General features: G+C 42.8%; 1 protein-coding gene across 1 annotated transcript; it reads right to left on the minus strand.

The window, feature by feature from the left end:
• Positions 1-2414: 2414 nt before the first annotated feature.
• Positions 2415-11243, minus strand: LOC123773404 (uncharacterized). Its single transcript, XM_045767152.2, has 4 exons — positions 11088-11243; positions 10246-10383; positions 9256-9427; positions 2415-5482 (listed from the first exon to the last, which is right to left on the minus strand). The coding sequence occupies exons 1-4, from the start codon at positions 11091-11093 to the stop codon at positions 4902-4904; spliced, it is 897 nt and encodes a 298-aa protein (XP_045623108.2). The 5' UTR covers positions 11094-11243; the 3' UTR covers positions 2415-4901.
• Between the last annotated feature and the right edge of the window lie 2213 nt (positions 11244-13456).

Genomic DNA, 13456 nt, shown 5'->3' on the forward strand with positions numbered 1-13456 from the left:
TCAAGAGACTCCGAGCAAGTCTACCAAATATCCCGAGAGGGTGGTAGAGTGAAATGAGGACATAATGGCGTGAAAACCCGTGTAAACCACTCAGTGGGTTACGCCGACAAACTTTATTATCAGAGTGTAACACCTCCCCTCTCTAGTGCCAAGGAATGGACCCTGAAATCACCTTCAGGGTGATTTCAGGATCCAAGTAGCAGATAAATAAATTCGGAGAAACTAATATGCCCCGCTTTGTCCTTCCTGGCCTCCTCTGGCCAGCAAGCCTACACTAGCACCGTCAACAATACGTATGAGCATTAGAATGAAGGTAACTGCAGAAGCACTTTTGGCCCATAGGAGGCAGCTCCTATTTATATCCACAAATACCATTGAGGCGCTCCTGGTATACCTATGGCTTATGTCCGGTATCGACATATGTTTGGCCAGGAACCATATATTGTTAGAGCCACCACCTAGTCCCTTTTCAATTTATGTTCCGAATTCCTTCGTAGTGTCACTGTTTTGAACTCTACTCGGTATACTCCGAGTTCACTACAACCCGTACTCATAGCATGGCATGTCACTGAAATTGAGGGGGATTGGCAAAAACATCTTAAAACAACAGTGATATTTAATAGTGAAAGAATTATATACATGACCTCATCAAGGGTAACCTCATTTAGCTATAATATTCATTACATAATCATACTTGGTTCAGTTCAAAGTTTACTTTACTGTGAGTATCCCCTTGGGGTATACTTCCAACTCTGGCAAACAGTTTGCACTTAATGAACACAATCGATAATTAGTTTTATCGATTAATAATAAGTTTCAATCCACAATCAATAATAAGATTCGAAATGAGTTACTGACTTTAAAATCTTTCAAGCAGAGCTCTAAAAAATCTTATTATTACTAGGCTACAACAACAGTTTTAATATTATAATAATCACGCAAGCATACACACACACACATATATATATATATATATATATATGTATATATATATATATATATATATATATATATATATATATATATATATATATATATATATATATATATATATATATATATATATATATATATGCAGAATAACCACATATGAAAAATAACATATTTTTCATATGTGGTTATTCTGCATACTTGGATCAGTGTTTTTGTGATCATTGTTGCATATATATATATATATATATATATATATATATATATATATATATATATATATATATATATATATATATATATATATATATATAGATATAAATATATATATATATATAGATATATATATATATATATATATATATATATATATATATATATATATGTCGTACCTAATAGCCAGAACGCACTTCTCAGCCTACTATTCAAGACCCGATTTGCCTAATAAGCCAAGTTTTCATGAATTAATGTTTTTTCGTCTACCTAACCTACCTAACCTAACCTAACCTAGCTTTTTTTGGCTACCTAACCTAACCTTACCTATAAATATAGGTTAGGTTAGGTTAGGTAGGGTTGGTTAGGTTCGGTCATATATCTACGTTAATTTTAAATCCAATAAAAAAAAATTGACCTCATACATAGAGAAAAGGGTTGCTTTATCATTTCATAAGAAAAAAATTATAGTAAATATATTAATTCAGGAAAACTTGGCTTATTAGGCAAATCGGGCCTTGAATAGTAGGCTGAGAAGTGAGTTCTGGCTACTAGGTACGACATATATATATATATATATATATATATATATATATATATGTCGTACCTAGTAGCCAGAACTCACTTTTTGGCCTACAATGCAAGGCCCGATTTGCCTAATAAGCCAAGTTTTCCTGAATTAATATATTTTTTCTAATTTTTTTCTTATGAAATGATAAAGCTACCCATTTCATTATGTATGAGGTCAATTTTTTTTTATTGGAGTTAAAATTAACGTAGATATATGACCGAACCTAACCAACCCTACCTAACCTAACCTAACCTATCTCTATAGGTTAGGTTTGGTTTGGTAGCCGAAAAAGTTAGGTTAGGTTAGGTTAGGTAGATTAGGTAGTCGAAAAACAATTAATCCAGGAAAACTTGGCTTATTAGGCAAAACGGGCCTTGAATAGTAGGCTGAGAAGTGCGTTCTGGCTACTAGGTACGACATATATATATATATATATATATATATATATATATATATATATATATATATATATATGGGTAATTACTTGATGACTAAGAGAAACTTTTTAGTTAATTTGGATGAAGTGCAAGTTGCACCAATTTTACGGTAGATTTTGTTTTATATATATATATATATATATATATATATATATATATATATATATATATATATATATATATATATATATATATATATATATATATATATATATATATATATATATATATATATATATATATATATATATATATATATATATATAAAACAAAATCTACCGTAAAATTGGTGCAACTTGCACTTCATCCAAATTAACTAAAAAGTTTCTCTTAGTCATCAAGTAATTACCCAAAGATGGCGCCAAGCCGGGGAGACTAAGTAACACCATCAAAGTTGCAGGATATTCAAAAGGCGCTAAATATCACTAAGGATGCCAGTACGAGAACAAAAGTGCACAAGACGAGCGATATCAAAGGCGTCTGATTCACCAAGGATTATATCGAGGGAGAAATGACCGCGAGTGACAGTCGGGAAGCAGGGCAAACGCACATCCTGGAAGTCAGGACATTCAACAAGAATATGTACGACCGTAAGATGGACAATGCTGTTCGGACAATAATCTTGACCATCAAGTCCATGTGTAGGGTGCAGTTAAATGACCGTTGAAACGGGAAAGGTTGAATTTAGACGACAATCATTAACGCCCGTTCCAGCACGGCTGCCCCTACTGCCAGTGTTTCGTTCCAGCACTTCCGCCTCTACATCTAGTGTCCCGTTCCAGCACTGCTCCCTCTTCATCCATTGTCCCGTATCATCACTGCTGCCTCTATATCAAGTGTCCTGTTTCAGCACTGCTGCCTCTACATCTAGTGATCCATTCTAGCACTGTTGCCTCAACATCTAGTTATCCATTCCAGCACTGTTGCTTCTACATCTAGTGATCCATTCCAGCACTGCTGCCTCTATATCTAGTGGCCTGTTCCAGCACTGCTGCCTCTATATCCAGTGTCCCGTTTCAGCACTGCTGCCTCTATACCCAGTGTCCTGTTCCAGCACTGCTGCCTCTTCATCCAGTGTCCCGTTCCAGCACTGCTGCCTCTATGCCTAGTGATCTGTTCCAGTACTGCTGCCTCTACATCTAGTGATCCATTCCAGCACTGCTGCTTCTACATCTAGTGATCCGTTCCAGCAATGTCCAACACTGCTGCCTCTATATCCAGTGTCCCGTTCCAGCACTGCTGCCTCTACATATAGTGTTCCGTTCCAGCACTGCTGCCTCTTCAACCAGTGTCCCGTTCCAGCACTGCTGCCTCTACATATAGTGTTCCGTTCCAGCACTGCTGCCACTTCAACCAGTGTCCCGTTCCAGCACTGCTGCCTCTACATATAGTGTTCCGTTCCAGCACTGCTGCCACTTCATCCAGTGTCCCGTTCCAGCACTGCTACCTCTACATATACTGTTCCGTTCCACCACTGCTGCCTCTTCAACCAGTGTCCCGTTCCAGCACTGCTACCTCTACATATACTGTTCCGTTCCAGCACTGCTGCCTCTTCAACCAGTGTCCCGTTCCAGCACTGCTGCCTCTACATCCAGTGTCCAGTTCCAGTACGGCTGCCTCCTCATCCAGTGATCCGTTCCAGCACTGCTGCCTCTACATATAGTGTTCCGTTCCAGCACTGTTGCCTCCCCGTCCAGTGATCCGTTCCAGCACTGCAGCCTCTATATCCCGTGTCCCGTTCCAGCACTGCTGGAACGAATTCCTGGAGATGAGGCTGGAACATCATCCCAGTCCATCCCTCAAGCTGGAACGGGACACTGGATGTGATCCGATCCAGCGGGATCATCCAGTGTCTCGTTCCAGCACTGTTGCTTCCTCGTTCAGTGATCCGTTCCAGCACTGCTGCCTCCTCGTCCAGTGTTCCGTTCCAGCACTGCTACCTCTACATATAGTGTCCCGTTCCAGCACAGCTGCCTCCTCATCCAGTGATCCGTTCCAGCACTGCTGCCTCTACATCTAGTGTCCCGTTCCAGCACTGCTGCCTCCCCGTCCAGTGATCCGTTCCAGCACTGCTGCCTCTATATCCAGTGTCCTGTTCCGGCACTGTTGCCTCTACATATAGTGTCTCGTTCTACCCCTGCTGCCTCTAAATCCAATGTCCCTTTCCAGCACTGCAGCTTCTATATCCCGTGTCCCTTACCAGCACTGCTGGAACGAAGTCCTGGAGATGAGGCTGGAATATCATCCAATTCTATCCATCTAGCTGGAACGGGACACTGGATGTGATCCGATCCAGCGGGATCATCCAGTGTTCCGTTCCAGCACTGCTGCCTCTTCATCCAGTGATCCGTTCCAGCACTGCTGCCTCTTCATCAAGTGATCTGTTCCAGCACTGCCGCCTCTACATCCAGTGTCCCGTTCCAGCACTGCTGCCTCTTCATCCAGTGTCCCGTTCCAGCACTGCTGCCTCTTCATCCAGTGTCCCGTTCCAGCACTGCTGCTTCTTCATTCAGTGTCCCATTCTAGCACTGCTGCAGCTATATCCAGTAGATGAAGGGATGTAGATGTACATCCATATTTCTACCTCTGCATCTCTTGATGAGTGAGATGAGTGGCCAAACAGTGATCAGCATCCTAGTCGTAGATTAGGATTGGGCCGACCCCCAAGTGTTGTTCAGCTGTGTGGTGCTTGGTCCAATTAGTGCTGATGACTGGGGTGTGGGGGGGCTGGGGGTGCTAATATGTTGCACTCAGAGAGCCGGGATAACCAAGCAACACAAGACACTATAATACTGAGGCTTATTGTCACTCATAAGCCACTTTCGCGAGAGTTCCACCACCAGGTACTTGTTGGGGCACAGGAAATACATATTCCAGCTGCTAGAGCTTTGGCTCGGGTAACTTTGTCCTGTCCATAGCATGGAGGACGGGGAGGTCACTTTCACACATTGTCCATAGTCCACCTTCCAGCCTACTAGACGCTGACACTGGCCCGTAGCGTAGTATGGTTCCTGCCAGTTGTTAATTCTCATTTTATCATCATAGCCCGTTAGACCAACCATTACTGCGTCGGTTTCACATTGCTGGGCTTGTGACGACATTTGTCCCATCAGACCTGTCGTAACGTTCGTATATGCAGATTGTAATGCAAACCCAGGGGCGTAAATCAATTGTCTACACTCGGCATAATTCGCTTTTGTCTGCCTGCTGTCACCATTGTCCAAGATAAGAGCTCCTATTGCGGTACCGGCGGGACACGCGGTCAGCTGTGTATCTTTGTTGTTGAGGAGACTGTTGTACGAGCTCGGCACCAGGCTGTTCACGTAGTCAACTGTGGGAGAAAACCAGATATATTAACTTGGGATTTGTTGACATCAGGAACACCCATCGGGTGGGAATTTTGTTTGTCGATAATTTTACTGACTATAAAATATAACCATTATGTGGGGAAGTTTGGGGCTGTTGATAGTGGCCTCAACCCTTCCTGCCCCTGGCTCGTCTTCCTTCCCGCCCCTGGCTCGCTTTCCTTCCCGCCCCTGGCTCGCTTTCCTTCCCGCCCTTGGCTCGCCTTCCTCCCCGCCCTTGGCTCGCCTTCCTCCCCGCCCTTGACTCGCCTTCCTCCCGCCCCTGGCTCGCCTTCCTCCCCGCCCTTGGCTCGCCTTCCTCCCCGCCCTTGGCTCGCCTTCCTCCCCGCCCTTGGCTCGCCTTCCTCCCGCCCCTGGCTCGCCTTCATCCCGCCCCTGGCTCGCCTTCCTCCCCGCCACTGGCTAGCCTTCCTCCCCGCCCTTGGCTAGCCTTCTTCCCCGCCCCTGGCTCGCCTTCCTCCCCGCCCTTAGCTAGCCTTCTTCCCCGCCCCTGGCTCGCCTTCCTCCCGCCCCTGGCTCGCCTTCCTCCTGCCCCTGGCTCGCCTTCCTCCCCGCCACTGGCTAGCCTTCTTCCCCACCCCTGGCTCGCCTTCCTCCCCGCCACTGGCTAGCCTTCTTCCCTGCCCCTGGCTCGCCTTCCTCCGCGCCCCTGGTGGTGTGTAGGAATAAATTTGAAAGTTTTCTCTCGGAGTAGGGCAACGAAAGTGGTTTATGAGTGTGTGTATTAGTGAGTGCAGGCGGTTGCCATGACTTCCGAGACGCCAGGATGTCGGTACCATAAATGACCAACATGGTATGGTGCCAACATGGTACCATACCATGTCGGTACTGATTCATGGTACCATGAGTCAGTTAATTACAAGGTCCTGGGGTGAATGGGATCTGGAACCGGATGCGGTCATTTGAGCACGCAGAGGGTCGTGTTATGTGGAGGGCCAGGGAGGGGGGGGGGCCTGTGACCGGATGACCCCTGTAAGCCCTCGCCGTGTTACCGCTCATCAATACTCTGTATATCTAGCTGTGTTTGTGGGGTTGAGCTTCAGCTCCAGAGTACTGCTTCTCAACATTTCATCAACTGTGTTGTTTGTCGTTCGTATTTTTAATTAAATGTTAGGATTATTCATATCTTTAAATCTACGTAGACTTGCTCAACTTCCCTCCAGAATGTTACGTTGTTATTTTTATCTCCACCCCTCCCTTTGATTCCTTGTCTGTTCTTGCAGCCTATTCTGATATTCACCAGTTTCGCACACATGAACGCTCTTGATAAAAATGAGTTCCCTGTTGGGTTATTTGTGGACCTACGTAAGGCTTTTGACACTGTCAACCACCAAAACCTTCTTCTTAAATTACATCATTATGGAGTCAGAGGTCACTCCCTGCAATACCTTCAGTCTTACCTTACTGACAGGCTCCAGTATGTTTCTGTGAATAATTTCATTTCTCCTACACTACCCACTACCCATAAACATTAGTGTTCCACAGGGCAGCATGCTTGGCCCTCTCCTCTTTCTCATCTTCATTAATGACCTTCCAAATGCCTCTCAACACCTCAAACCAATCTTATTTGCTGATGACACGACTTTCATTTTCTCCAGTCCTGACCCGCTTGCTCTAAATGTCACTGTGAATACTGAACTAAATAAAGCCCATCTTTGGCTAACTGCTAACAAACTCACCCTTAACATTGACAAAACTTTCTATTTTTTGTTTGGTAATAAATCCTCAAATTAAATTAATCTAAGAATAAACAATATACAAATCAATAGTAAAGTTGATGGTAAATTCCTTGGTGTCCTCATCGATAACAAGCTGAATTTCCAGGGACAATATAGCAAAAAAAGTTTCTAAAACTATTGGCATTCGTTCTAAGATCAGATATTATGTACCTCGCCCTGCCCTGTTGACGCTCTATTACTCTCTCATCTATCCTTATCTCAATGCTTTCATATGATCATATATTAGTACACATGAATTATTGCTAGTGAAATATACCTTAACTTAGTGTTACGTATTAATTATAACAAGTATATTGTTGATCAATTAATATCTAAATTAAATAAACCAGAGTTCATTTAAACTCGTGAAAGGTGATGAACTCTCGGTCTCGTACATCTGGCAATGAACGTCTCCCTCACAGCGTCGTAGCGATACGGACCTTCTACTCCAGAACTATACGTACGGACCTTAATCGTCTATGTTCAACAAATCGTCACTCATCCTATAAATGGACACACACCGCCATAGCAACATGTACAACACTCCCGAATAAGAAGAAACCCCGAACGTTTAGGAGTATCTGAAGTGTTGAACAATTATGACAGACATTAATATTAAAGACAAATAATTGCGACAATGATCAATTCGCATCCCTGTTAGGACGTCACATGGTTCCAGCTGTGCCACATCAAAATAACTGCCCACTCAAAACTGGACACTTGAGTCTACTGTATTATAGAGACCGGGTACCCGGGTTGACTCGGGCACCCGGTCTCTGCAATAACAAAGGATATATTTGGTGGCTTATCCATGCTTTATTAATTTGACCCAGGTTAATAATATTGTGTCCGCTATTAACCACTTTCAATCTAGAGCTCCGGTCATAATATGGGGATTTTAAAAACCTCACAAAAAGTACCTGGTGAATGATTTACTAAACTATTTATGTGTTGCTATGTCTGAGATAATATTACTCAAGAAATTAACAAAGTGATCTCTTTAGACTAGGCTACTGGTACCGATTGCTCTGACTGTCAACATGTGCAAGGCAACGAATCAGCCACACATTGCCTATAATCTAAATGTAAATTTATTCTTTTCTGATGAGGGGCCTCTCGGCAGGTGTGTAAGAGCAGCGATTGCAAATCTGTACAAGACCTCTTATCCCAGGAGTGGACTGTAGGACGTAGGCTACACTACCATTCCCAGCTATGTGAACGAATTGTTCATTTATTATTTTCTAATTTAAGTAGTATCGTTCTCCGAAAGCGATTCTTGTAGTAAATTCTGTATATTCATATGATCTGATTCGTTAGAATTGTTTAATTTAAGAATACTCAGATTTCTCTTCAGATTATTATGATTCATATTCTGTGTGAAGGATTCAGTCGAGAAAGTGTGTTGAGAGGCAAAATAAATTACCCACAACACTAGTTTATCTTCTTTGTTAGGTTGGTTGGTTGCTGGAATCCAATCCCAACAAATGGAATTCAACAAATAGTTGCTGGAATTCAATCCCAGCAAGTGTAAAGTAATGAAAATTGGAAAGGGAGAAAGGAAACCAGTAGGTGCCTACACCATAAGGGAAAGGCTGCTACAGGAATTGGAAAGAGAAATATTTGGGAGTAGATTTAATTCCAAAACTAACACCAGAGGCACACATTAACATGGTAACATCAACATTACATGGGACGCTGGCAATCACAAGATCTTCATTTAGAAACGTAAATCAGAGCTCTTTCTAGGCAGCCTATTCAACATTTGTTATGTTAAATTTTACAGTGAAAGTTCCTTCTGGGCAACTTTGACATATTTACAAAATCTGTAACTGGAGTTACTATTTAGAACGAAATTAAACATAAAAATATATTTGTGGACAGCAAAGAAAATATGAAGCATCACACAGGAGCTGGATAAACTTGACATTTTCCATCTCGTGGAAGGCACAGCTCAACCGCACTATTCCTGTGGTAATGACCCCGTGTGGCCCATCTCCCCCACCACGGTGGTGTACACCCACCTTTGTCCAGAGAGACGTAGAGGACGTAGAGTGATGATGTCTGGGCGGCGGGGAGGGCGATGGTGATAGTAGAGAACACAGTGCACGTCCTTCCTCCTCCCGACCCCTGCATGATGAACCCGTCACATGATTTGGACAAACATGCCGCCCCGCACTCTACGTTACTGCTTATCTGTGTAAGGGAAGGTGCTGGGGTTACCAGGGCACGGAAAGTAAGTCCTTCTGGGTTCTGACACATTAAAATAATCGGCCAATTAAAACAAACACAAAATCTTGGATTCTCAAGACAGTGGTGTGTCAGTCTTCGTTGGATTCTCCCTGCCATTTAAGTCATCCATCCATCCTTCAGAACAATATTAGGTATTGATTAACAACAGCGTTGGTCTACATTGACACGCCCCAGACAACTCCAGGACATCGAAGGGCAGTGGCTAGCGCCAGGACACATCCCAGTGTGTCACGCTAGTGGCGACTGCTCTAAAGACAGACTATAGGTAGGTGGACACATGTGCAGCAACTTGTACTCTCATCTGATACGTATTTTTACGGAATCTACCCAATCTATCTAAATAAGCTAGAGGTTATTCAAATTTGTCAATTTATAATATTGGCAGTTTCAACATTCTCCAGTTGATATTAGGCAACTCTAGTATCATTCCCTAGGTTCAGAACTCTGCATTGTCATCACTAAACTGCATCTGCCAAATTTTCGTCCATTTTTAAAGCCACTCAATCATCATGTAGGAATTTTGAGTCTTCTGAACTTATTTCCCGTCTAGTTTTAATATCACCTTCAAATTTACTAATGATGCTCTTCAACCCTTTGTTTAAATCATTTATATACTGTATATAGCGAACAACAGAGGCCCCCATGATAAAGTCCTGAGAAGCTCAACTAGTAATAGTTTCAAATTCTATTCCCGCACCATTAAAGAAAACCATGCATATATAGATTCTAGTTAATAGGACAATTGCAGTGTGTAGCATTACCTTTCTTATAGCAGCCACAGTCCCGCTGATTTGCAAGTTAGTAAGTCTCTTATAGCGGGTGTTGCGAGAGACGGAGGCTGCCACCGTCACCACCACCACCAGCGTCGCCGCCCACCTCACCAGCTCCTGCACCACACACTGGAAATATTTATATTGTATTAGACACCTTTGTTAAAGTTATCCTTTTACGGCTGGAGGGAAAGGGTATATTGCATGGTCTTAGACTGGAAAAACACATTTGATAGTTGTCACAAAGGACTAGTGCATATGATTAAGAAGCAAGATAATAAATTGAATAAAATAAACTAAACAAATGAATTAAACTTAGTAAGAGAGCATCTAACGAACAGAAAACATTCACAATTAAAAAATGAGCATTTACAAAATGAAGCAAATGGCGTCCCTCCAGCCTCGGTCTTCATACTGCTGTTATTCCTAATCTATGTTAATGACCTACTTCAAGGAACAAGTTCAAATAAGAATATAGTTCCCTGGAGGAAGACCTTGAGTGACAGCGAGAGTGGGCAGGCAAACGACAGCAAGATGAGAAAGGGGGAAAGGAAATTGTAAGGTGCTTCAGTATAGGAGAAAGGCAATTATTAATATAAAAAATAGAAAGGACCTATGAGCAGTGTCAGAATGTAGTGGGGGCGGGGAGGTGAGACTGATAACAGTATATGTGGGTGAGAGGGGATATCATCATGCAAGAGTGTGCTTGTGAGAATGGAGCAGTAATATGCAATATACGATGACAGAAAAGTCGACAGAGGGATGGAAAATGTCGTACAGGCCTTAGACATACTGATATAAAAGTTTGTACTTGAAGATGAAACTCGTATTACCTTCATGGCGAGAACTGAGGCGTTGAAAGTGTGTGTAGAAAACCAAAAGCCGTGATGCAGCTGCAGTCTAGTCGCATTGACACTAATGTCATAAACAGCTGCAATATCTTCACCAACAGTGTCAGCGGATTGTTTAGCAGTTGTATCAACAGAGGTCCTCCGCCAGCTACTGAACCACGTTTTGCCCAGGGAGGTCCAGCCGAGCGCCACTCCCCACCCACACCCCACCTACCACTCCCCACCCACACCCCACCTACCACATGCTTCCCTTGACCAATAGCAACTCACAAACCCAAGAACAAAGACAAATCACTTTCTCATTAGAATTCAGTTAACAACTTCATCAATAAAAGAAGGAGCCAACATATTAGTGCAAGCTATCAATAGTTCCATAGGTATAGTGCTTGATGGATTTGCTATTCATTATAATAATTGTGGAGGAAGCTGGCTAGAGGCTGAGCGGCCAGTGGCATCAGCTACGGTGAAAATATACCAAGTACTGGTCGTCTGCCTTTATGACATATTTCACCCTCGTGCAGCAGCCTCATTAAACCAGTCTCAACCAACTTTCTAACATAAGGATGGTTTTTATTGTCTTTATTGGAATAAAGACAATAAGGGCAGGAATATTGACCAACTGCGAGGCACCTGTTATTTATGCCCAGTTATGAACACTAATATTCATCTTTAACTCTTGCTTAAAACCTATCCAGCGATCCCACGTACATAACGGTGCCTAATAAGCTCTTTCATAAATCCATAGCCTAATTTCTAGACAAGTTCTTGTCTAAATATAAATTAATTTGTTGTCAATGAGAGGTTGTTACCCGATCAGTGAGAGTGTGTGTGTGTGTGTGTGTGTGTGTGTACTCACCTATTTGTGCTTGCAGGATCGAGCATTGACTCTTGGATCCCGCATTTCTAACCATCGGTTGTTTACAGCAATGACTCCTGTCCCATTTCCCTATAATATCTAGTTTTAAAATTATGAGTAGAGTTTGCTTCCACAACCTGTCCTTAAGTGCATTCCATTTTTCCACTACTCTCACGCTAAAAGAATACTTCCTAACATCTCTGTGACTCATCTGAGTTTCCAGCTTCCACCCATGTCCCCTCGTTCTGTTACTATTACGTGTGAACATTTCATCTGTTTCCACTTTGTCAATTCCCCTGAGTATTTTAATTGTTCCTATCATATCCCTCTCTCCCTTCTTTTTTCTAGTGTCGTAAGGTTCAGTTCCTCCAGGCGCTCTTCATATCCCATCCCTCGTGACTCTGGGACAAGCTTCGTCGCAAACTTCTGAACCTTTTCCAGTTTCCTTATGTGTTTATTCAGGTGGGGACTCTATGAGGGCAAGGCATACTCGCGCGTGTGTGTGTGTAATTACCTAAGTGTAATTACCTAAGTATAGTTACAGGATGAGAGCTACGCTCGTGGTGTTCCGTCTTCACAGTACTCTTTGTCATATAACGCTTTGAAACTACTGACGGTCTTAGCCTCCACCACCTTCTCCTCTAACTTGTTCCAACCGTCTACCACTCTGTTTGCGAAAGTGAATTTTCTTATATTTCTTCTGCATCTGTGTTTTGCTAGTTTAAATCTATGACCTCTTGTTCTTGAAGTTCCAGGTCTCAGGAAATCTTCCCTATCGATTTTATCAGTTCCTGTTACTATTTTGTACGTAGTGATCATATCACCTCTTTTTCTTCTGTCTTCTAGTTTTGGCATATTTAATGCCTCTAACCTCTCTCTAAGTTCTGGGAGCCACTTAATAGCATGTCTATGCACCTTTTCCAGTTTGTTGATGTGCTTCTTAAGATATGGGCACCACACAACCGCTGCACATTCTAGCTTTGGCCTAACAAAAGTCGTGAACAATTTCTTTAGTATATCGCCACCCATGTATTTGTGTGTGTGTATGTGTGTGTGTGTGTGTGTGTGTGTGTGTGTGTGTGTGTGTGTGTGTGTGTGTGTGTGTGTGTGTGTGTGTGTGTGTGTGTGTGTGTGTGTGTGTGTGTCTGTGTGTCTGTGTGTCTGTGTGTCTGTGTGTCTGTGTGTGTGTGTGTGTGTGTGTGTGTGTGTGTGTGTGGGTGTGTGTGCATTCACCTATTCACAATCGACTTGAGAATGGTCCAGGACGGAGTGAAACGTCGTCGTCCCTTCACTTTCTAGTGTGTGGTTTGGTCAACATGTATTCACCTAGTTGTGCTTCACACAACTAGGTGAATACACACACACACACAAATACTCTCTCTCTCTCTCTCTCTCTCTCTCTCTCTCTATCTCTATCTCTATCTCTATCTCTCTCTCTCTCTCTCTCTCTCTCTCTCTCTCTCTCTCTCTCTCTCTCTCTCTCTCTCTCTCTCTC

Source organism: Procambarus clarkii, chromosome 10, assembly GCF_040958095.1.
Source record: "Procambarus clarkii isolate CNS0578487 chromosome 10, FALCON_Pclarkii_2.0, whole genome shotgun sequence".
NCBI classification, from domain to species: domain Eukaryota; kingdom Metazoa; phylum Arthropoda; class Malacostraca; order Decapoda; family Cambaridae; genus Procambarus; species Procambarus clarkii.